General features: G+C 47.3%; 1 protein-coding gene across 1 annotated transcript in view; it reads right to left on the bottom strand.

Annotated features, from left to right (window-relative positions):
* The window catches only part of BTC (betacellulin), a 220,491-nt gene extending 196,654 nt beyond the window's left edge, over window positions 1–23,837 (bottom strand). Inside the window, exon 1 of the mRNA XM_063916815.1 lies at window positions 23,602–23,837. Coding sequence (XP_063772885.1) covers window positions 23,602–23,650 — 49 coding nt within the window. The 5' untranslated portion in view covers window positions 23,651–23,837. The remainder of the gene's footprint in view (window positions 1–23,601) is intronic.
* Window positions 23,838–24,346: the final 509 nt, after the last annotated feature.

Raw genomic sequence — 24,346 nt, 5'->3', positions numbered from 1 at the left:
AATTGCACTCACCATACAGAAGTATAATAGCGCAATTCAGCCACGGAACAGGGGAGTCATTGGAGAAGTTAGGACCTTTTCCGCAGAAAACTGCCCTGTGAATGACACTAAGCAGAGAAAAGTCATGTTTACTGCAAAACAGGGCTTTTCTCTGCTCTACAGTATGAGCAGACCCCATAGGGAGAGATGTATTAAGCCTTGGAGAGTGATAAAGTGAAGAGAAATAAAGTACCAGCCAATCATCTCTGAACTGATATATTTTAGGCTGTGTTTGAAAAATGACAGGGACTGATTGGCTGGTAGTTTATCTCTCTCCACTTTATTACTCTCCAAGGCTTAGTACATCTGCCCCTTAGAACTGAAATTTGCCTTTTATCCCTCATAACTGTACCCACTCACTATGCGAAGTAGATTCTTTTTTTGTCCTGCTCCCCAAGATGAGGAACAGCAATGCCACTATTCTGGTTTTAGAAGCACAATCACTTTGTCCAACACCTTCCAATGCGTCTTCCCTTTTGGGTAAGACCAGGTTTACAGTGCATCCGGAAAGTATTTGCAGCGCTTTACTTTTTCCACATTTTGTTATGTTACAGCCTTATTCCAAAATTGAATGAATTAATTTTTCCCTCAAAATTTCTACACACAATACCCCATAATGACAACGTGAAAAATGTTTTTTTGATATTTTTGCAAATTTATAAAAAATAAAAAACTAAGAAATCACATGTACATAGGTATTCACAGCCTTTGCCATGAAGCTCAAAATTGAGCTCAGGTGCATCCTGTTTCCACTGATCAACCTTGAGACATCCCTACAGCTTAATTGGAGTCCACCTGTGGTAAATTCAGTTGATTGGACATGATTTGGAAAGGCACACACCTGTCTATATAAGGTCCCACACTTGACAGTGCATGTCTGAGCACAAACCAAGCATAAAGTCAAAGGAATTGTCTGTAGACCTATGAGACAGGATTGTCTTGAGGCACAAATTTGGAAAAGGGTACAGAAAAATATCTGCTGCTTTGAAGGTCCAAATAAGCACAGTGTCCTCCATCATCCATAAATGGAAGAAGTTCGGAACCACCAGGACTCTTCCTAGAGCTGGACAGCCGTCTAAACTGAGTGATTAGGGGAGGAGGGCCCCAGTCAGGGAGGACAACCATCTCTGCAGCAATCCACTAATCAGGCCTGTATGGTAGAGTGGCCATACGGAAGCCCAGGGCCGGCTCCAAGCCTACTAGCACCTTGAGCGAGAAAATTCCAAATTGCCCCTCTCCCATGCACACGGTCCTGTAATAGTGGGCGTGGCCTCGCAACTTTATATTATCAGACTATAAATATATTTTCACACCCCTCTACACATACAATTAGCAGCCTTACACAACGCCCACAGTAGTGTACTTTACACATAACGTCTCCAGTATAGTGTGCAGTGCCAGATACACATACGCCCCCAGTAGTGCCAGATACACATTATATGCTTCCACCAGTGCCAGATGCACATATGCCCCCAGCAGTGCAGTGCCAGATACACATTATATGCCCCCACAGTGCCAGATACAAATTATATGCCCCCACAGTGCCAGATACACATTATATGCCCTCACAGTGCCAGATACACATTATATGCACCCAGCAGTGCTGCCAGATACACATTATATGCCCCCAGCAGTGCTGCCAGATACACATTATATGCCCCCAGCAGTGCTGCCAGATACACATTATATGCCCCCAGCATTGCTGCCAGATACACATTATATGCCCTCAGCAGTGTTGCCAGATACACATTATATGCCCCAGCAGTGTTGCCAGATACACATTACATGCCCCCAGCAGTGCTGCCAGATACACATTATATGCCCCCAGCAGTGCTGCCAAATACACATTATATGCCCCCAGCAGTGCTGCCAGATACACATTATATGCCCCTAGCTGTGCTGCCAGATACACATTATATGCCCCCAGCAGTGCTGCCAGATACACATTATATGCCCCCAGCAGTGCTGCCAGATACACATTATATGCCCCCAGCAGTGCTGCCAGATACACATTATATGCCCCCAGCAGTGCTGCCAGATACACATTATATGCCCCAGCAGTAATGCCAGATTCACAAATGCCCCTAGTGCCAGATACACATATGCTCCCACAGTTCTGCCAGATACACAAATGCCCTCACAGTGCTGACAGATACACATTATATGCCCCCACAGTACTGCTAGATACACATTATATGCCCCCACAGTACTGCCAGATACATATTATATGTCCCCAGCAGTGCTGCCAGACACACAAATGCCCCCACAGTGCTGCCAGATACACAAATGCCCCCACAGTGCTGCCAGATACACAAATGCCCCTAGTGCCAGGTACACTAATGACCCCACAGTACTGCCAGATACACATTATATGTCCCCAGCAATGCTGCCAGATACACAAATGCCCCCACAGTGTTGCCAGATACACATTACATGCCCCCAGCAGTGCTGCCTGATACACATTACATGCCCCAGCAGTGCTGCCAGATACACATTATATGCCCCCACCAGTGCTGCAGATACACGTTATATGCCCGAGCAGTGCTGCCAGATACACATTATATGCCCCAGCAGTGCTGCCAGATACACATTATATGCCCCCAGCAGTGCTGCCAGATTCACAAATGCCCCTAGTGCCAGATACACATATACTCCCACAGTTCTGCCAGATACACAAATGCCCTCACAGTGCTGACAGATACACATTATATGCCCCCACAGTACTTCCAGATACACATTATATACCCCCACAGTACTGCCAGATACATATTATATGCCCCCAGCAGTGCTGCCAGATACACAAATGCCCCCACAGTGCTGCCAGATACACAAATGCCCCCACAGTGCTGTTAGATACAAAAATGCCCCTAGTGCCAGGTACATATATGCCCCCACAGTGCTTCCAAATACACTAATGACCCACAGTGCTGTCAGATACACATATGTCCCCAGCAATGCTGCCAGATACACAAATGCCCCCACAGTGTTGCCAGATACACATTATATGCCCCTAGCTGTGCTGCCAGATACACATTATATGCCCCCAGCAGTGCTGCCAGATACACATTATATGCCCCCATCAGTGCTGCCAGATACACATTGTATGCCCCCACAGTGCTGCCAGATACACATTATATGCCCCCACAGTGCTGCCGGATACACAAATGCCCCCACAGTGCTGCCAGATACACATTATATGCCCCCAGAAGTCCTTCCAGATACACAAATGCCCCCACAGTACTGTCAGATACACAATTGCCCCCACAGTGCTGCCAGATACACAAATGCCCCACAGTGCTGCCAGATACACAAATGCCCCCACAGCGCTGCCAGATACACAAATGCCCCCACAGTGCTGCCAGATACACAAATGCCCCCACAGTGCTGCCAGATACACAAATGCCCCACAGTGCTGCCAGATACACAAATGCCCCCACAGTGCTGCGATACACAAATGCCCCACAGTGCTGCCAGATACACAAATGCCCCCACAGCGCTGCCAGATACACAAATGCCCCCACAGTGCTGCCAGATACACAAATGCCCCCACAGTGCTGCCAGATACACAAATGCCCCCAGTGCCAGAGAACCGGAACCCAGTGTAGCGAGGATTGGGGGTGCGCAGTGCGCTGAATGCTGAGGTCTGGGAGTTTCGCTCCCGGCACCTCAGCTACATGCATGCAGAGAGCTATGGCAGCAGGGACAAGCGTCCCAAGCTGCTGTATTACACCCGTCCTGCCCTCAACCCCGGGCTCACTCACCGCGATGTCTGGTCCACGGCGCGGCTTCCCCCTGTCTCCGGCACCTGTCATCTCAAATATGGCGCCAGTCCATGAGCCAATCAAAGCTCGCAGCCCGGCAGCCAATCAGGAGCCACCGCTGCCAGTCCACGAGCTCTGATTGGCTGACGGCCGACACCATATTAGAAATGGCTGGCCGCCCTTAAATATCCAGCGCCCTGTGCGGACGCTCCAGTCGAACGCGCCTGGAGTTGGCCCTGCGGAAGCCACTCCTTAGTAAAAAGCACATGGCAGCCCGCCTGGAGTTTGCCAAAATGCACCTGAAGGACACTGACCATGAGAAACAAAAAATACTCTGGTCTGATGAGACAAAGATTGAACTCTTTGGTGTGAATGCCAGGTGTCATGTTTGGAGGAAACCAGGCACCACTCTGACTTGTCAGTATAGAGGGAAAGATGAAAACCTGCTCCAGAGAGCTCTTGACCTCAGACTGGGGTGACGGTTCATCTTTCAGCAGGACAGCGACCCTAAGCAGGCAGCCAAGATATCAAAGGAGTGGCTTCAGTACAACTCTGTGAATGTCCTTGAGTGGCCCAGCCAGAGCCCAGACTTGAATCCGATTGAACATCTCTGGAGAAATCTGAAAATGGCTGAGCACCGACGCTTCCCATCCAACCTGATGGAGCTTGAGAGGTGCTGCAAAGAGGAATGGGCAAAACTGCTCAAAGATAGGTGTGCCAAGCTTGTGGCATCATATTCAAAAAGCATTGAGGCTGTAATTGCTGCCAAAGGTGCATCAACAAAGTACTGAGCAAAGGCTGTGACTACTTATGTACATGTGATTTCTTAGTTTTTTCTTTTTAATAAATTGTGAGGTATTGTGTGTAGAATTTTGAGGGGGAAAAAATATTTTTTTTCCAGTTTGGAATAAGGCTGCAACATAACAAAATGTGGAAAAAGTGAAGCGCTGTGAATACTTTCCGGATGCACTGTATGGGCCTATGTACGCTGCGGGGCTTTAAAGTGCCCACCAGTAGGTGATGGGACATTACCTGGTCCTCTGGCCAAGAGGCCAGCTGCCTGAAGCCTAAACTGCTATTTGCCCCTTGTACTGCTGAAGCCATGGGTGCCAGAAAATGCACTGGTGGTGGAGCAAACGTTTGCACTAGTACGGCGCATTGCGCTGAGCACTTCTTTTTTTTGCCCCCAGGTAGCTCTATATTTCTTTTTGGCCAGGGCAAGGACAGTTTTATATACTCCTGTCTAAAAGACTGGGGCTCATTATTTATTTGCACTTTTTTGAATTTTTCCCCACAAAGTTTAATGTTTTTCCATTACCCAGTGAACTGTTTTGCCAAACCTGACGGGCGGCATCAAGGAGTGTCGTTTTCCCCCTAAGGAGCCTTGTGACTTAGTTTCAAGGGGTCCCTCCAAGTTTTGGTGAATGGAGACACATAGATTTTCTACTGCCTTCACTGGGGCCTTCTAGCTCTGAGGGGATGAGGAGAAACAGGGACCTTCTCCTTTTGGAAAGTGTCTGAAGACCCAAGTCCCCAGCACAGTTTTTCTACTGCACTGGGGTAGCGTTTAGTTTCTCTTTTGTGGAGAGGACCAGAAAATAAATATACACAACCACTGCACTGGGTGAATTGAAGCACACACCTTAAGCTGCTATGGGGCCCAGAGCTGAGAGGGGCCTACAGTACCTCCCTGTCACAGTTACATGTGTTATACACATTTTTCCACATTGGGTGGTACATAGCTTCCCTTACAAAATGTTTGCCTTGGGGCCTGCAATATAGTTAGTTACGCCTCTGGACCTGCTCATTGTACTGTGGTATAAAATAAACTAGAGAAAATTATAATGTTACATAATATGAACTGGGGCACTGTAATGTGGCACAATATGAAGAGTAGGTACTATAATGTGGCATAATATGAACTGGGCGCACTGTATGTCATAATGTGAATTAGAGGTACCGTGTTGTGTAATGTATACTACTATGTCTAGGGCATTATTATGGAGCATAAAATTAACAAATGTTTTAGAGAGGTTCCTCTCTAGAAGCATTGGGCCAGGGGCCCCTTGAAACTGTTGTTAAGGATCCCACATAGTTCTGGCTATGCCCCTAGCTCTGCAATTAACAAGCTCCTGGCACATGTGGCAAAATAGTATTAGTGTAACTGGATTTCCTACCAATAGTTGTTGTACTAGTCACTGTTGTTAATAAATAGTCAAACTCGGGTATAATTATAATGAAATCTCTCCCTAAGGCTATTATAAAATAAACCTTTATTGTTAAGCTGATGAAGATCAGTGTCACGATCCGGGTATCTGGACGCCATTTCTTACCCATCAGATGCCTCCTAAGGCTGGCTCAGCGCTCCAGGACCGGATCCCATCTGTTATCCTGATGTGTACATTCCTGTATCCTCTCCTGTCACTCTGGGACGCTGTCACAGTAAACGCCATATTACACCTGGCATGGCGTCTCCCGCGGCCTCCGCCGCCGTCCCTGAACTTCTGCATGCAGAGTGTCTGAGTGGCGATTACGTCAGCCGCGGCCTCCGCTGTGTCCGCGTGGTTGGATGTGCATCTGTCAGCCTGGCGCCTCCTGTCTCCGGTGGCCGGCGCCGCCATTACTGTTTTCATTACCACATGGATTACAAACCAAACTTCCCTCCAAGTGTCTGCATGGGCGCAGCCATCTTGGATTCTGTCAGCTGATCATTTCCACCAATCTGTTCTCAGTATTGATAATCTGCATAATTGCCTAGCCAATCCCTTCCTTGCTGCAGGTATAAATACACTGTGCCTGAGCAAGGAAGGCGTCAGTGCTTTGGTTGTCAAACCTAGTTCCTGTTTGTCTCTCTCCTGTGATTGTCTTCCAGGTTCCAGCTCCTGTCTCAAGACTTCCACCATAGAGACCCGCACCAGCATTCCACCTGCGGTGTAGCCTGACTCTCCAATCCATTGTGGATTCATCTGTTTCCAGCTACAACATTACCTGCTTCCAGCTCAGCTTCCAGCAGAGTACAGCTTCTCTTAAAGGGCCGGTGTCCTTTCTACACTTTACAACTCTCCACCGGTATTATTATTTCTCCGCTCTCAAGTTCTACATTTCAGTTCATATTTCATCGCTCCCAAGTTCATTTATTATTTAACTGGTTCCAGCCAGTATCCACTCCGTGCTAACAACAGTCTGGTTCCAGCCAGTATCCACAGCAGCCGTTTTATCTTCAGCAACCCAGCTTTTCCTGGAACACCAGCTGGCACAATCCTGGGTTATCTCCATTGCTACAGTCGGGCCTGGTAAGGACTTTCCATCTAGAAGATTATTAGAACTATCTCACACTACCAGTGCCCTGTGGCTCCTGCCATCCTGTAGTACCCAGGAACTGTATTTATTCTTTGCTGACTTTTATGTTTTCTTTTACTGCTGCTGTGTTGCGGAGTTGTCATAATAAACATCATTGACTTTTATCCAAGTTGTCGTGGTCACGCCTTCGGGCAGTTATTATTCATGTTACTTACATGTCCAGGGGTCTGATACAACCTCCCAGGTTCCGGTACATCTCAGCCCCTACAACTGAGGCTGCCTCCCGTCAGCTCAGGCCCTCAGTTGTGACAGTAAGCACTGACCTAATGAATCCAGCCGGAGACCAGGATCAAGCGGCCAGGCCGATGCAAGAACTGGCAGCCCGACTAGAACATCAGGAGGCTGCACAGGGCCACATCATCCGCTGTCTCCAGGATCTCTCTACTCGGCTGGATGGGATTCAGACAACTCTCCGTGGATCAGGCGCGTCTGGTGCGTCAACCACAGTGACTCCAGCTATAACCCCACCCACCTTACCCATTTCTGCTCCACGTCTTCATCTTCCAACGCCAGCAAAATTTGACGGATCTCCAAGATTCTGCAGGGGATTTCTCAACCAGTGTGAGATTCAGTTTGAGCTACAACCTGGCAATTTTCCCAGTGACCGTACAAAAATTGCCTACATTATTTCTCTTCTCAGTGGCTCAGCCCTTGATTGGGCATCACCGTTATGGGAGAGGTCCGACACCCTGCTATCTTCCTACACTGCCTTCGTGTCAACATTCAGGCGCATCTTCGACGAGCCAGGCCGGGTAACCTCAGCTTCATCCGAGATTCTCCGTTTACGCCAGGGGTCACGTACTGTAGGACAATATCTGATACAGTTCCAGATCCTGGCATCCGAACTGGCATGGAACGACGAGGCCCTGTATGCTGCATTCTGGCATGGCTTATCTGAGCGTATTAAAGATGAGTTAGCTACCAGAGACTTACCTTCTAAGTTAGATGAGCTAATCTCACTCTGCACGAAAGTTGATTTACGTTTCAGAGAGAGAGCAACTGAGCGTGGAAGGTCATCTGCTCCAAAATCTTCTGCTCCTCCTCCTCGTCAACTGTCACCATCTAAAGATGAGCCCATGCAACTTGGCCGTTCCCGTATAACTCCTGCTGAGCGCCGAAGACGTCTCTCCGAGTCTCTCTGTCTGTATTGTGCAGCTCCGTCTCACACTATTAATGCCTGTCCCAAACGTCCGGGAAAACTCCAAATCCTAGCTCGCCAAGGAGAGGGCCGGCTAGGAGTAATGATCTCCTCTCCATCTCCTCAAGATTGTAATCTCCCAGTCTCGCTTCAAGTTGCTCAACGTTATCGGAACGTCATTGCCCTCCTTGATTCCGGAGCAGCTGGGAACTTTATTACCGAAGCCTATGTTAAACGGTGGTCCCTACCCACCGAGAGACTTCCTTCGTCCATTTCTTTAACTGCCGTGGATGGCAGCAAAATTTTTGATGCAGTTATTTCTTTAAGGACTCTACCAGTTCGTCTGAGAGTGGGAGTTCTTCATTCCGAACTTATTTCTTTTTTAGTGATTCCAAGAGCCACACATCCTGTGGTCCTGGGCCTTCCATGGCTCAGTCTTCACAATCCTACAATTGATTGGACGACTACGCAAATCCTGGCATGGGGTTCCTCCTGTGCTGAGACATGTTTGTTTAAAGTATTGCCTGTCTGTTCTTCCTCCCCCAGGTCGTCTGATGTTCCACCTCCTCCATATCAAGATTTCACGGATGTGTTCAGTAAAGCTTCTGCTGATATCCTTCCTCCTCATAGAGAATGGGACTGCCCGATTGATCTCGTTCCAGGGAAGGTTCCACCTCGAGGCCGAACTTATCCGTTGTCTCTGCCTGAGACGCATTCTATGGAGAAATATATTAAAGAGAACCTAGCAAAGGGGTTCATTCGACCTTCTTCTTCTCCAGCCGGCGCAGGCTTCTTTTTTGTAAAAAAGAAAGATGGTGGTCTGCGGCCGTGCATCGACTACAGAGGTTTGAACGACATTACCATCAAGAACCGTTATCCTTTACCCCTGATTACTGAGCTCTTTGACAGAGTTAGCGGAGCTACCATCTTTACAAAGCTGGACTTGAGAGGTGCATACAATCTCATCCGGATCCGTGAGGGTGACGAGTGGAAGACCGCCTTTAACACCCGTGACGGACATTATGAGTACCTCGTCATGCCCTTCGGATTGAGCAATGCTCCAGCTGTCTTCCAGCATTTTGTCAATGAGATCTTCAGAGACATTCTATACCGTCATGTCGTGGTCTATCTAGACGATATCCTCATTTTTGCCAACGATTTAGAGGAACATCGTTTTTGGGTTAAAGAGGTTCTGTCCCGTCTCCGTGTCAATCATCTCTATTGCAAATTAGAAAAATGCGTCTTTGAAGTCAAGTCCATTCCGTTTCTAGGGTACATTGTGTCCGGTTCCGGACTAGAGATGGATCCTGAGAAACTACAAGCAATCCAAAATTGGCCGGTACCCTTAACCCTCAAAGGGGTTCAGAGGTTCTTAGGGTTCGCCAACTATTACCGTAAGTTTATACGAGACTTTTCCACCATTGTGGCGCCTATTACTGCTTTCACTAAGAAGGGTGCTAACCCGTCCAAGTGGTCTGAAGAAGCCATGCAAGCATTTCATCTTTTAAAACAAAGGTTCATCTCTGCGCCTGTTCTGAAACAGCCTGACATCGACTCTCCTTTCATCTTAGAGGTGGATGCCTCCTCCGTTGGAGTAGGAGCGGTGTTATCTCAGAGGGCTAAAGATGGCCATTTACACCCTTGCAGTTTCTTCTCCCGGAAGTTCTCCCCAGCTGAGCGCAACTATGCCATTGGCGACCAGGAGTTGCTAGCCATCAAGCTCGCTCTAGAAGAGTGGAGGTATCTGTTGGAGGGAGCTTCTCATTCAATCACCATACTTACAGACCACAAGAACCTTTTATATCTGAAAGGCGCACAATGTCTCAACCCTCGTCAGGCCAGATGGGCACTTTTCTTTTCCAGGTTCGACTTTAAACTCCAGTTCTGTCCGGGCTCTCAGAATCGCAAGGCCGATGCCCTTTCCCGCTCATGGGAGCAAGAAAATGAGTCAGAGTCTTCAGACAAGCATCCTATTATAAATCCGTTGGCATTCTCCACGGTAGGGATGGACTCTACGCCCCCATCAGGGAAAAGTTTTGTGAAACCGATGCTAAGGAAGAAGCTCATGCATTGGGCCCATGCTTCCCGTTTTGCCGGACATACAGGTATCCAAAAAACCCTGGAGTTTATCTCTAGGTCCTATTGGTGGCCAACTCTGAAAAAGGACGTCTTGGAGTTTATTGCATCTTGCCCAAAGTGTGCTCAACATAAGGTATCCCGCCAGTCGCCTGCGGGGCAACTGGTTCCACTATCTGTTCCCCGTCGACCTTGGACCCATTTGTCGATGGATTTTATTACAGATTTACCCATGTGCAACAAGTTCAATACCATCTGGGTGGTAGTTGACCGGTTCACCAAGATGGCACACTTCATTCCTCTCACCGGTCTTCCGTCAGCTTCCAAGTTGGCTCAAGTATTCATACAAGAGATCTTCCGACTCCACGGTCTTCCTGAAGAAATTATTTCAGATCGAGGAGTTCAATTCACAGCCAAATTCTGGCGAAGTTTATGTCAAGTCCTCCAAGTCAAGCTAAAGTTTTCCACGGCTTACCATCCTCAGACCAATGGTCAAACCGAGAGGGTGAATCAGGACTTGGAGGCCTTCCTCCGCATCTATGTGTCCTCCTCTCAAGATGACTGGGTTCAATTACTTCCCTGGGCCGAGTTCTGTCATAACAACCAGTATCATTCTTCATCTGCTTCAACACCATTCTTCACTAACTTTGGATTCCACCCTAAAGTCCCTGAGTTCCAACCGCTTCCAGCAACTTCTGTTCCCGCAGTGGATATCACCTTGCATCAGTTTGCCAATATCTGGAAGAGCGTACGATCAGCTCTGCTCAAGGCATCGTTCAGGTACAAGAAGTTTGCGGATAAGAAGCGTCGAGCAGTTCCTGCTCTCAAGGTGGGTGATCGGGTATGGTTATCCACGAAGAATTTGAGGTTAAGAGTTCCCAGTATGAAGTTTGCACCTCGCTATATCGGTCCTTTCAAGATTGAACAAGTCATCAATCCTGTTGCTTACAGACTCCAGTTGCCTCCCTTCTTAAAAATACCCAGGACATTCCATGTTTCCCTGTTGAAACCGCTGATCTTGAATCGGTTTCATTCCTCACTTCCTCCAACTCCGAAAGTCCAAACTCAACGAGGCGTTGAGTATGAAGTGGCCAAGATCCTGGACTCACGTCACCGTTACGGTCAACTACAATATCTTATTGACTGGAAGGGTTATGGTCCTGAGGAACGTTCATGGACCAATGCTTCTGATGTCCATGCTCCTGCCTTGGTCCGGAGATTCCATTCCAAGTTTCCTCAAAAGCCAAAGAAGTGTCCTGGGGCCACTCCTAAAGGGGGGGGTGCTGTCACGATCCGGGTATCTGGACGCCATTTCTTACCCATCAGATGCCTCCTAAGGCTGGCTCAGCGCTCCAGGACCGGATCCCATCTGTTATCCTGATGTGTACATTCCTGTATCCTCTCCCGTCACTCTGGGACGCTGTCACAGTAAACGCCATATTACACCTGGCATGGCGTCTCCCGCGGCCTCCGCCGCCGTCCCTGAACTTCTGCATGCAGAGTGTCTGAGTGGCGATTACGTCAGCCGCGGCCTCCGCTGTGTCCGCGTGGTTGGATGTGCATCTGTCAGCCTGGCGCCTCCTGTCTCCGGTGGCCGGCGCCGCCATTACTGTTTTCATTACCACATGGATTACAAACCAAACTTCCCTCCAAGTGTCTGCATGGGCGCAGCCATCTTGGATTCTGTCAGCTGATCATTTCCACCAATCTGTTCTCAGTATTGATAATCTGCATAATTGCCTAGCCAATCCCTTCCTTGCTGCAGGTATAAATACACTGTGCCTGAGCAAGGAAGGCGTCAGTGCTTTGGTTGTCAAACCTAGTTCCTGTTTGTCTCTCTCCTGTGATTGTCTTCCAGGTTCCAGCTCCTGTCTCAAGACTTCCACCATAGAGACCCGCACCAGCATTCCACCTGCGGTGTAGCCTGACTCTCCAATCCATTGTGGATTCATCTGTTTCCAGCTACAACATTACCTGCTTCCAGCTCAGCTTCCAGCAGAGTACAGCTTCTCTTAAAGGGCCGGTGTCCTTTCTACACTTTACAACTCTCCACCGGTATTATTATTTCTCCGCTCTCAAGTTCTACATTTCAGTTCATATTTCATCGCTCCCAAGTTCATTTATTATTTAACTGGTTCCAGCCAGTATCCACTCCGTGCTAACAGTCTGGTTCCAGCCAGTATCCACAGCAGCCGTTTTATCTTCAGCAACCCAGCTTTTCCTGGAACACCAGCTGGCACAATCCTGGGTTATCTCCATTGCTACAGTCGGGCCTGGTAAGGACTTTCCATCTAGAAGATTATTAGAACTATCTCACACTACCAGTGCCCTGTGGCTCCTGCCATCCTGTAGTACCCAGGAACTGTATTTATTCTTTGCTGACTTTTATGTTTTCTTTTACTGCTGCTGTGTTGCGGAGTTGTCATAATAAACATCATTGACTTTTATCCAAGTTGTCGTGGTCACGCCTTCGGGCAGTTATTATTCATGTTACTTACATGTCCAGGGGTCTGATACAACCTCCCAGGTTCCGGTACATCTCAGCCCCTACAACTGAGGCTGCCTCCCGTCAGCTCAGGCCCTCAGTTGTGACAATCAGCTTCCAGCTTATTGGTCTCCCCACTCACATCTCAGAATGGTGAATAATACACTTTTTTGGGTGCTTTACTACAGAAGTAGAGGAGACCTGGCAATGGGGGTCATTCCAAGTTGATCGCTCGCTAGCAGTTTTTAGCAGTGGTGCAATTGCTAAGCCGCCTCCCTCTGGGAGTGTATTTTAGCTTAGCAGAAGTGCGAACGAAAGGATCGCAGAGCGACTACAAAAAAAAATTGTGCAGTTTCAGAGTAGCTCCAGACCTACTCCTAGCTTGCGATAACTTCAGACTGTTCAGTTCCGGCTTTGACGTCACAAACACGCCCTGCGTTCTCCAACCACGCCTGCGTTTTTCTTGGCAAAACTGCGTTTTTTCGAACACTCCCTGAAAATGGTCAGTTGACACCCAGAAACACCCACTTCATGTCAATCACTCTGCGGCCAGCAGTGCGACTGGAAAACTTCGCTAGACCTTGTGTAAAACTACATCGGCCGTTGTGAAAATACGTTGCGCGTGCGCATTGCGCCGCATACGCATGCGCAGAAGTGACGGTTTTTGCTTCATCGCTGCGCAGCGAACATTTTCAGCTAGCGATCAACTCAGAATGACCACCAATATCTGTTTCATTGCTCAGATTACGAATCTCCACTACGTTGTTATATGGAATGCGCTACTGCGCTTCCTTCCATGATGCGCCATAACTGAAGCATCTTCCTTTACCAAGATGGCCACTAATACTTACTTTACGCATGCGCAGTGCCATCTTCTCATTGCGTTTGAGCACAACAGTGGTATGCAGCTGTGTACAAATAGCTCCGTGGAGGACCCCTCAATATCCTGCTGCCAATGGCTACATACAAGACCTGCTGGTCTGCTTTATGCTCACCTGTGTATCTGTGAGGTACAGCTGTACAATCTGTGCACTGCAAATAAACCAAAGCTCCTGGTTAAGTCTATCTGGCTGGTGTGCTCTAAAGTTGCATACAACCTGGACGTTGTTGCCCAGCGTGTATGCATAGCGATGATCTTGGACATTGCTGGCAGGAAAATAGCTCAGTGCATACACACTCTGCTATTTTCCCTGTGCCAGCGATGTCCACTTGGGTGTAGCACTTTCCACAGTAGGAGACTGTGGAAAGTGCTTCACTCGGCTGTGCAAACAGACCGACGAACGGCGGGGGCTAGCGATGATGCGGGAGCGCGCATCAGTGCTCATCGCTAGCCCATACACACAGAACGAGTTTGAGCGAGCTCAAAGTAGCTCAAAATGCCAAAAGTGAGCTACTTTGAGCTCAAAATCACCCAGTGTGTATGGATCTTTACAGTTCTTTCCACTGGTATCCACTCTCTACATTTCATTATTTGTATATACCGCAGAATAGTACACATATATCAACACACATACGGGCATATTTTTCAACATTATTTTTCACATTATTTTAATATCACTTAAATATACTAAAGGGCAATTGAAGGAGAATTCATAAAATTCTCCTTCAAGACATTAATACTACACTGTTTTAGTAACCAGATCACATTTCCTATACTTGTAATGGGAACTGTGATCTGAGCAAATTTACTTATAAAATGTAAAAAAAAATAAAAAAAAAATAAAAAATACCAGAGGTAAAAATAACGCTATTTTCAGATAATGTTATGACAAGTTCCCATCCGGTTTCCGACTCCTGCTCTGCACTGCAGTTGGCATGCAGTGAAAGTGCTGGACGGCACTTTACTGCATCTCAGCTGATTTGCCGATGCAGAGACCATCGCTGAGCTCCTTCCGATGCACATAAGTTTATCTTTTATTTATTTTTTACAAATACTGATGCAGGGGGCTAAGGCAGCAGCAGGGGGTAGGGCAGAGGTGACAGAGGTTGGGGGGGGGGGGGGTGTATTTCAGGAAGCAGGGACAGGAGACCTGGGCAGAGTGGACAGGAGAGCTGGGGAGCTGGGACAAGAGCCGAGCTTAGGCAGGGCAGAGTGGACAGGAGAGCTGCGCAGCAAGGACAGGAGCCGGGCTTAGAAAGGAGCAGCGGTGGTGGCGAATGCGCAGACAAACAATGTATTTTTCCAGAAACATACAATAATAAGTATGTGAAGTGGATCGGAGGGACAGAGCTTTCTCACAAGCTCTGCATCCCATAATTTATACATCCTTGCAGTGTATTATCGCATTGCGGATTGGAGCAAATTTATCAAATTCCATCCGTATCTGAGGCGTGGATTGTGATAAATATGCCCCTAAGGGTAAGCAGCAGGTCAGGTAAAATATAATGACTAACCAAAATTGTTGCTTTAAGTTGTGCTATAAAAACAGCAAGATGCTTCCCACACACTTGAAGCTGTTATATTTCCTTAATTGTACAGCAATAAAAGCTGGGGGGAAAAAAATAAGATTTTACTTACCGATAAATCTATTTCTCGGAGTCCGTAGTGGATGCTGGGGTTCCTGAAAGGACCAGGGGGAATAGCGGCTCCGCAGGAGACAGGGCACAAAAAGTAAAGCTTTTTCCGATCAGGTGGTGTGCACTGGCTCCTCCCCCTATGACCCTCCTCCAGACTCCAGTTAGGTACTGTGCCCGGACGAGCGTACACAATAAGGGAGGATTTTGAATCCCGGGTAAGACTCATACCAGCCACACCAATCACACCGTACAACTTGTGATCTAAACCCAGTTAACAGTATGATAACAGCGGAGCCTCTGAAAGATGGCTTCCTTCAACAATAACCCGAATTAGTTAACAATAACTATGTACAATTTATGCAGATAATCCGCACTTGGGATGGGCGCCCAGCATCCACTACGGACTCCGAGAAATAGATTTATCGGTAAGTAAAATCTTATTTTCTCTATCGTCCTAGTGGATGCTGGGGTTCCTGAAAGGACCATGGGGATTATACCAAAGCTCCCAAACGGGCGGGAGAGTGCGGATGACTCTGCAGCACCGAATGAGAGAACTCCAGGTCCTCCTTAGCCAGAGTATCAAATTTGTAAAATTTTACAAACGTGTTCTCCCCTGACCACGTAGCTGCTCGGCAAAGTTGTAATGCCGAGACCCCTCGGGCAGCCGCCCAAGATGAGCCCACCTTCCTTGTGGAGTGGGCCTTTACAGATTTAGGCTGTGGCAGGCCTGCCACAGAATGTGCAAGTTGGATTGTGCTACAGATCCAACGAGCAATCGTCTGCTTAGACGCAGGAGCACCCATCTTGTTGGGTGCATACAATATAAACAACGAGTCAGATTTTCTGACTCCAGCTGTCCTTGCAATATATATTTTTAATGCTCTGACAACGTCCAGTAACTTGGAGTCCTCCAAGTCACTTGTAGCCGCAGGCACTACAATAGGCTGGTTCAGATGAAATGCTGACACCACCTTAGGGAGAAAATGCGGACGAGTCCGCAGTTCTGCCCTGTCCGAATGGAAAATCAGATATGGGCTTTTGTAAGATAAAGCTGACAATTCTGACACTCTCCTGGCAGAAGCCAGGGCTAGAAGCATGGTCACTTTCCATGTGAGATATTTCAAATCCACCTTTTTTAGTGGTTCAAACCAATGAGATTTTAGGAAGTCCAAAACCACATTGAGATCCCACGGTGCCACTGGAGGCACCACAGGAGGCTGTATATGCAGCACTCCCTTAACAAAGGTCTGGACTTCAGGGACTGAAGCCAATTCTTTTTGAAAGAAAATCGACAGGGCCGAAATTTGAACCTTAATAGATCCCAATTTGAGACCCATTGACAATCCTGATTGCAGGAAATGTAGGAATCGACCCAGTTGAAATTCCTCCGTCGGAGCACTCCGATCTTCGCACCACGCAACATATTTTCGCCAAATTCGGTGATAATGTTGCACGGTTACTTCCTTCCTTGCTTTAATCAAAGTAGGAATGACTTCTTCCGGCATGCCTTTTTCCTTTAGGATCCGGCGTTCAACCGCCATGCCGTCAAACGCAGCCGCGGTAAGTCTTGAAACAGACAGGGACCCTGCTGAAGCAAGTCCCTCCTTAGAGGTAGAGGCCACGGATCTTCCGTGATCATCTCTTGAAGTTCCGGGTACCAAGTCCTTCTTGGCCAATCCGGAACCACTAGTATCGTTCTTACGCCTCTTTGCCGTATAATTCTCAATACTTTTGGTATGAGAGGCAGAGGAGGAAACACATACACCGACTGGTACACCCAAGGCGTTACCAGCGCGTCCACAGCTATTGCCTGCGGATCTCTTGACCTGGCGCAATACCTGTCCAGTTTTTTGTTGAGGCGAGACGCCATCATGTCCACCATTGGTCTTTCCCAACGGGTTACCAGCATGTGGAAGACTTCTGGATGAAGTCCCCACTCTCCCGGGTGAAGATCGTGTCTGCTGAGGAAGTCTGCTTCCCAGTTGTCCACTCCCGGGATGAACACTGCTGACAGTGCTATCACATGATTCTCTGCCCAGCGAAGAATCCTTGCAGCTTCTGCCATTGCACTCCTGCTTCTTGTGCCGCCCTGTCTGTTCACATGGGCGACTGCCGTGATGTTGTCCGACTGGATCAACACCGGTTTTCCCTGAAGCAGAGGTTCTGCCTGGCTTAGAGCATTGTATATTGCTCTTAGTTCCAGAATGTTTATGTGAAGAGACGTTTCCAGGCTCGTCCATACTCCCTGGAAGTTTCTTCCTTGTGTGACTGCTCCCCAGCCTCACAGGCTGGCGTCCGTGGTCACCAGGATCCAATCCTGTATGCCGAATCTGCGGCCCTCCAATAGATGAGCACTCTGCAACCACCACAGAAGAGACACCCTTGTCCTTGGAGACAGGGTTATCCGCAGGTGCATCTGAAGATGCGACCCTGACCATTTGTCCAACAGATCCCTTTGGAAAATTCTTGCGTGGAATCTGCCGAATGGAATTGCTTCGTAAGAAGCCACCATTTTTCCCAGGACTCTTGTGCATTGATGTACAGACACCTTTCCTGGTTTTAGGAGGTTCCTGACAAGCTCGGATAACTCCTTGGCTTTTTCCTCCGGGAGAAAAACCTTTTTCTGAACCGTGTCCAGAATCATCCCTAGGAACAGCAGACGAGTTGTCGGCATTAACTGGGATTTTGGAATATTCAGAATCCACCCGTGCTGTTTTAGCACTTCTTGAGACAGTGCTAATCCCATCTCTAGCTGTTCTCTGGACCTCGCCCTTATTAGGAGATCGTCCAAGTATGGGATAATTAATACGCCTTTTCTTCGAAGAAGAATCATCATCTCGGCCATTACCTTTGTAAAGATCCGAGGTGCCGTGGACAATCCGAACGGCAGCGTCTGAAACTGATAGTGACAGTTTTGTACAACGAACCTGAGGTACCCCTGGTGTGAGGGGTAAATTGGAACGTGGAGATACGCATCCTTGATGTCCAAGGATACCATAAAGTCCCCCTCTTCCAGGTTCGCTATCACTGCTCTGAGTGACTCCATTTTGAACTTGAACTTCTTTATGTACAGGTTCAAGGACTTCAGATTTAGAATAGGCCTTACCGAGCCATCCGGCTTCGGTACCACAAAAAGAGTGGAATAATACCCCTTCCCTTGTTGCAGAAGAGGTACCTTGACTATCACCTGCTGAGAGTACAGCTTGTGAATGGCTTCCAAAACCGTCTCCCTTTCGGAGGGGGACGTTGGTAAAGCAGACTTCAGGAAACGGCGAGGTGGATCTGTCTCTAATTCCAACCTGTATCCCTGAGATATTATCTGCAGGATCCAGGGATCTACTTGCGAGTGAGCCCACTGCGCGCTGTAATTTTTGAGACGACCCCCCACCGTCCCCGAGTCCGCTTGAGAAGCCCCAGCGTCATGCTGAGGCTTTTGTAGAAGCCGGGGAGGGCTTCTGATCTTGGGAAGGAGCTGCGTGTTGCTGTCTCTTCCCTCGACCTTTGCCTCGTGGCAGATATGAATAGCCCTTTGCTCTCTTATTTTTAAAGGAACGAAAGGGCTGCAGTTGAAAAGTCGGTGCCTTTTTCTGTTGGGGAGTGACTTGAGGTAGAAAGGTGGATTTCCCGGCTGTAGCCGTGGCCACCAAATCTGATAGACCGACTCCAAATAACTCCTCCCCTTTATACGGCAAAACTTCCATATGCCGTTTTGAATCCGCATCGCCTGTCCACTGTCGCGTCCATAAAGCTCTTCTGGCCGAAATGGACATAGCACTTACCCGTGATGCCAGTGTGCATATATCCCTCTGTGCATCACGCATATAAAGAAATGCATCCTTTATTTGTTCTAACGACAGTAAAATATTGTCCCTGTCCAGGGTATCAATATTTTCAATCAGGGACTCTGACCAAACTACCCCCGCACTGCCCATCCAGGCAGTCGCTACAGCTGGTCGTAGTATAACACCTGCATGTGTGTATATACTTTTTTGGATATTTTCCATCCTCCTATCTGATGGATCTTTAAGTGCGGCCGTCTCAGGAGAGGGTAACGCCACTTGTTTAGATAAGCGTGTTAGCGCCTTGTCCACCCTAGGAGGTGTTTCCCAGCGCTCCCTAACCTCTGGCGGGAAAGGGTATAATGCCAATAATTTCTTTGAAATTATCAGCTTTTTATCAGGGGCAACCCACGCTTCATTACACACGTCATTTAGTTCTTCTGATTCAGGAAAAACTATAGGTAGTTTTTTTTTTTTTATACCCCACATAATACCCTGTTTAGTGGTACCTGTAGTATCAGCTAAATGTAACGCCTCCTTCATTGCCAAAATCATATAACGTGTGGCCCTACTGGAAAATACGGTTGATTCGTCACCGTCACCACTGGAGTCATCGCCTGTGTCTGGGTCTGTGTCGACCGACTGAGGCAAAGGGCGTTTCACAGCCCCTGACGGTGTTTGAGTCGCCTGGACAGGCACTAATTGATTGTCCGGCCGTCTCATGTCGTCAAACGACTGCTTTAGCGTGTTGACACTATCCCGTAGTTCCATAAATAAAGGCATCCATTCTGGTGTCGACTCCCTAGGGGGTGACATCCTCATATTTGGCAATTGCTCCGCCTCCACACCAATATCGTCCTCATACATGTCGACACACACGTACCGACACACAGCAGACACACAGGGAATGCTCCTAACGAAGACAGGACCCACTAGCCCTTTGGGGAGACAGAGGGAGAGTTTGCCAGCACACACCAAAAGCGCTATATATATATCAGGGATAGCCTTATAATAAGTGCTCCCTTATAGCTGCTTTGTTATATCAAAATATCGCCATAAATGTGCCCCCCCCTCTCTGTTTTACCCTGTTTCTGTAGTGCAGTGCAGGGGAGAGACTTGGGAGCCGTCCTGACCAGCGGAGCTGTGAGAGGAAATGGCGCCGTGTGCTGAGGAGATAGGCCCCGCCCCTTTTCCGGCGGGCTCGTCTCCCGCTATTTAGAAAAATTAGGCAGGGGTTAAATATCTCCATATAGCCTCTAGGGCTATATGTGAGGTATTTTTAGCCTTTATAGGTACTCATTTGCCTCCCAGGGCGCCCCCCTCCCAGCGCCCTGCACCCTCAGTGACTGCCGTGTGAAGTGTGCTGAGAGGAAAATGGCGCACAGCTGCAGTGCTGTGCGCTACCTTTAGAAGACTGCAGGAGTCTTCAGCCGCCGATTCTGGACCTCTTCTGATTTCAGCATCTGCAAGGGGGCCGGCGGCGTGGCTCCGGTGACCATCCAGGCTGTACCTGTGATCGTCCCTCTGGAGCTTGATGTCCAGTAGCCAAGAAACCAATCCATCCTGCACGCAGGTGAGTTGACTCCTTCTCCCCTCAGTCCCTCGCTGCAGTGATCCTGTTGCCAGCAGGAATCACTGTAAAATAAAAAACCTAGCTAAACTTTTTCTAAGCAGCTCTTTAGGAGAGCCACCTAGATTGCACCCTTCTCGGCCGGGCACAAAAATCTAACTGGAGTCTGGAGGAGGGTCATAGGGGGAGGAGCCAGTGCACACCACCTGATCGGAAAAAGCTTTACTTTTTGTGCCCTGTCTCCTGCGGAGCCGCTATTCCCCCTGGTCCTTTCAGGAACCCCAGCATCCACTAGGACGATAGAGAAAACATAATATTGTATATACTGTATGACAGGAAAAGTCACTTGTGTTGTTTTTTGAAGTGTAAAAGTCTGAGACCATCTATTTTCACTGACTATGTAATATATTTAGCAACGGCTTTGTTTCATAATGTCATGTACTGTACACCAAAGGGTTTTAGGGGTCTATTCAATTATTGTCATAATTTCAGACAAGTTGTAAAAACAGCACTTTCCGACTTTTTTAGGTTGTCGGAAAATACGTGGATCGGCAGATTAGCTGTGGATCCACGTATTTTGTCGAATTTGCGAGCTTTTCCAACAGGTTTTTGGCCCGTTTTCGTCAATGCCGATTGGACTTTAAAAAAAAGTAGGATCGGCATTGTCGAAAACGGGTAAAAACCTGTTGGAAATGCCCGGAAAATGAATAGTGTAGTAGAGGATCTGACACTAATTGAATACGCCCCTTAATTGAGAAATCTTTAAAAAAAAAGAAGATAATTCTAAAAAAAAAAATCACTGAAAAAAAGCTTTATTATTTGAAATAAGTATTTTTTAGTTTTTAGGTTTTTTTCAACAACTTTATAAAAATAATTACGTATTTATTTATTGATGTGGACTAGTTTGAACTGAAAACACATGGCTGGCTCTCATTTGAAAAACATCACACGGCTACCGTTTCAAGGGCGCCACTGCTGAAGTGCCAGATTATTGTTTTCAATTTTATTTTGAAAGCATTATCATAGTCCACAGACAGCAGAGCTGATGATTATATTCTTCTACTTTAGTATTAGTATTCCTTTAAAAACTCTAGTTCATGTGATTGCAGCAAAAGTAACTCTATAAAATGTATAACATTACAACACACCTTTGACATTGATATGCATGCTGTAAAGTACAGTATATACTTAGTGTTGGTGAGTAGTAATGTCATTGCTTATTTTTGGAGAGTATCGCTGTGCTACTGTAAAATATAATTTATATTTGGAGTACTGATGTCACCAGACCCTTTTTTAAGGCATTCCATGACAGTATGCAAACTGTCAGCGATAGTAAAACACACATGGATAAGAGGATCACTTCATTCAAGCACCTTTTCAATCTGAAGATTATACCATATATTGTAAGAACTAAGGGGCAGATTTAACCAGCGATATTCTTGTTATCAATCGTTACAAATGTTAAATGGTGCTCCGGCCAATCAGCTCCTATTTGTCATTTTTCAAACACATGACAGTTAGGAGCTGATTTGTCAGAGCACCACTTATCATTGGTAAGAAGTGATAACTAGAATATCACTCGTTGTTAAATCTGCCCCTAAGGTACCCACTTACTGTGCATATCAGTATCTTCATAGTTCTGTGGGGCAATTCAATTATCGGGTATGTGTGGCCACCATGTGCGGCTGTGCACATCCCTGATTCAGAAGTGGACACAGTGATAATGTTTGCACAGTTGAGCAGATTATTTGTACTGCGCATGCATCAAAGTCGCACTGCACATCCAATCACTTGCTAGTTTCGGTAAAGGATTTATTTGCAAACTGAGTTACAGGTCGTCATTTTGTGGGAGGTAATAGGGGTGTCTTCAAAAACGCATGTGTATCATGACCATTTCAGGGGCGAATTTGTCTGCACGTGTAAAGGCTGCGGCGCCTTACTTTCAATAAACATTCCAAGCAAGGGTTGCTCACAGGTCCGACCGATGTGTGACCGATCGAGTGTCTTTGTACGCACGCAGCAGATCAGAGATACCGTATGTGGGAAATCCCCAGGGCAGCACCATTTGCATATTTGTGCAGATCCGCTGCATGCAAAACCTCTGTTGTGAGTGCTACTGCGTCCACCTCTATGAAGTGTGAGGAAAGATGTGCAAAGATGGTGGACGCAAAGAGTCGGCGTTTGAACGATTTATCTGCACTTTGCACGAGGTTGAAGGCAGCTTCTTATTCGGCCAGCTTCTTATTCACTTCTTTCAATTCCAGCCTCATGCACTTTACAGCCAGTGCTTCCTAAAGAGTTCAACCCAGAAGCTCAAAAGTATTCTATACAGCCTAATAGACCACAGATATCAATACGCTCACATAAAAATGAGACATATTTTCCAGTTTCCTCTTTGCATTCCTTACTGTAGCTGTTGAAGTATAATAAGTATAACATATACTGCTATATAAGCACACACGTGTGCGCATAAATAGAATTATAAACATACATTGCTACTGTCAGTGATAAGAAACCACTCATGCATTGCATACCTCCCAACATGACCCTCTCCAGGAGGGACAGAATGCTCTGCTCCTGCACTTCCCTCTTAATGTATGATTGCCATCACCTGTGTTGAAACACCTTTCTTATATATTAACCTGTTCAACACAGGTGCCAGCAATCATGAATTAAGAGAAAAGTCCAGGAGCAGAGCATTGTGTCCCTCCTGGAGAGGGTCATGTTGGGAGGTATGCTCATGTCAACTAACCTGTGCCTCTGAGGTAATATTACATTTACTATTTCCCATAACCTCATCTTATTTTATGCAACACAGCTGTTATAGGTAACATAAGCCCTCAGTGAAATAAATAGAGTACTGGATTCCTTCTTACCGAGGACAAGAGCCAGCAGCATGTGCTCGGTGAGGTACGGTGCGTCCATCAGTGTCTGCCTGCCCAGCACCACACATGGGGAATCAGCCAGGCAGGCAACAAGTTCCTGCCCAGGCAGCTCTGAATAGTTCAGGACTCAGGATCTTGCTATACTGTGCTGCAAGTCAGATACACAGACTGTGCATAGAAGTCAGACGGGAGGTGACTGACTCAGCTCAAAGCTCCTTTAATCCCTGGGACTGTGACATGCCCCTCCTCTGTCACTAACCAGCCCAGCCCAACACTGTCCAAAACAGTCACACACGGTGCCATGATATATGTATACAGCATTCACAGACGCTCACCACCAGGTCTCTATCTATTTCACTTCACAACTTACAATTATGTGTCTTTACTGCCATTTACTCTTCAGCACTTACGAATGGTATGAATTTTTCTCTGACGTCCTAAGTGGATGCTGGGACTCCGTAAGGACCATGGGGAATAGCGGCTCCGCAGGAGACTGGGCACAACTAAAGAAAGCTTTAGAACTACCTGGTGTGCACTGGCTCCTCCCTCTATGACCCTCCTCCAGACCTCAGTTAGAATCTTGTGCCCGGCTGAGCTGGATGCACACTAGGGGCTCTCCTGAGCTCCTAGAAAAGAAAGTATATTTTAGGTTTTTTATTTTCAGTGAGATCTGCTGGCAACAGACTCACTGCTACGAGGGACTAAGGGGAGAAGAAGCGAACCTACCTGCTTGCAG

Source organism: Pseudophryne corroboree, chromosome 1, assembly GCF_028390025.1.
Source record: "Pseudophryne corroboree isolate aPseCor3 chromosome 1, aPseCor3.hap2, whole genome shotgun sequence".
Taxonomy (NCBI): Eukaryota; Metazoa; Chordata; class Amphibia; order Anura; family Myobatrachidae; genus Pseudophryne; species Pseudophryne corroboree.
This window is presented reverse-complemented; position numbering and strand designations above follow the sequence as displayed.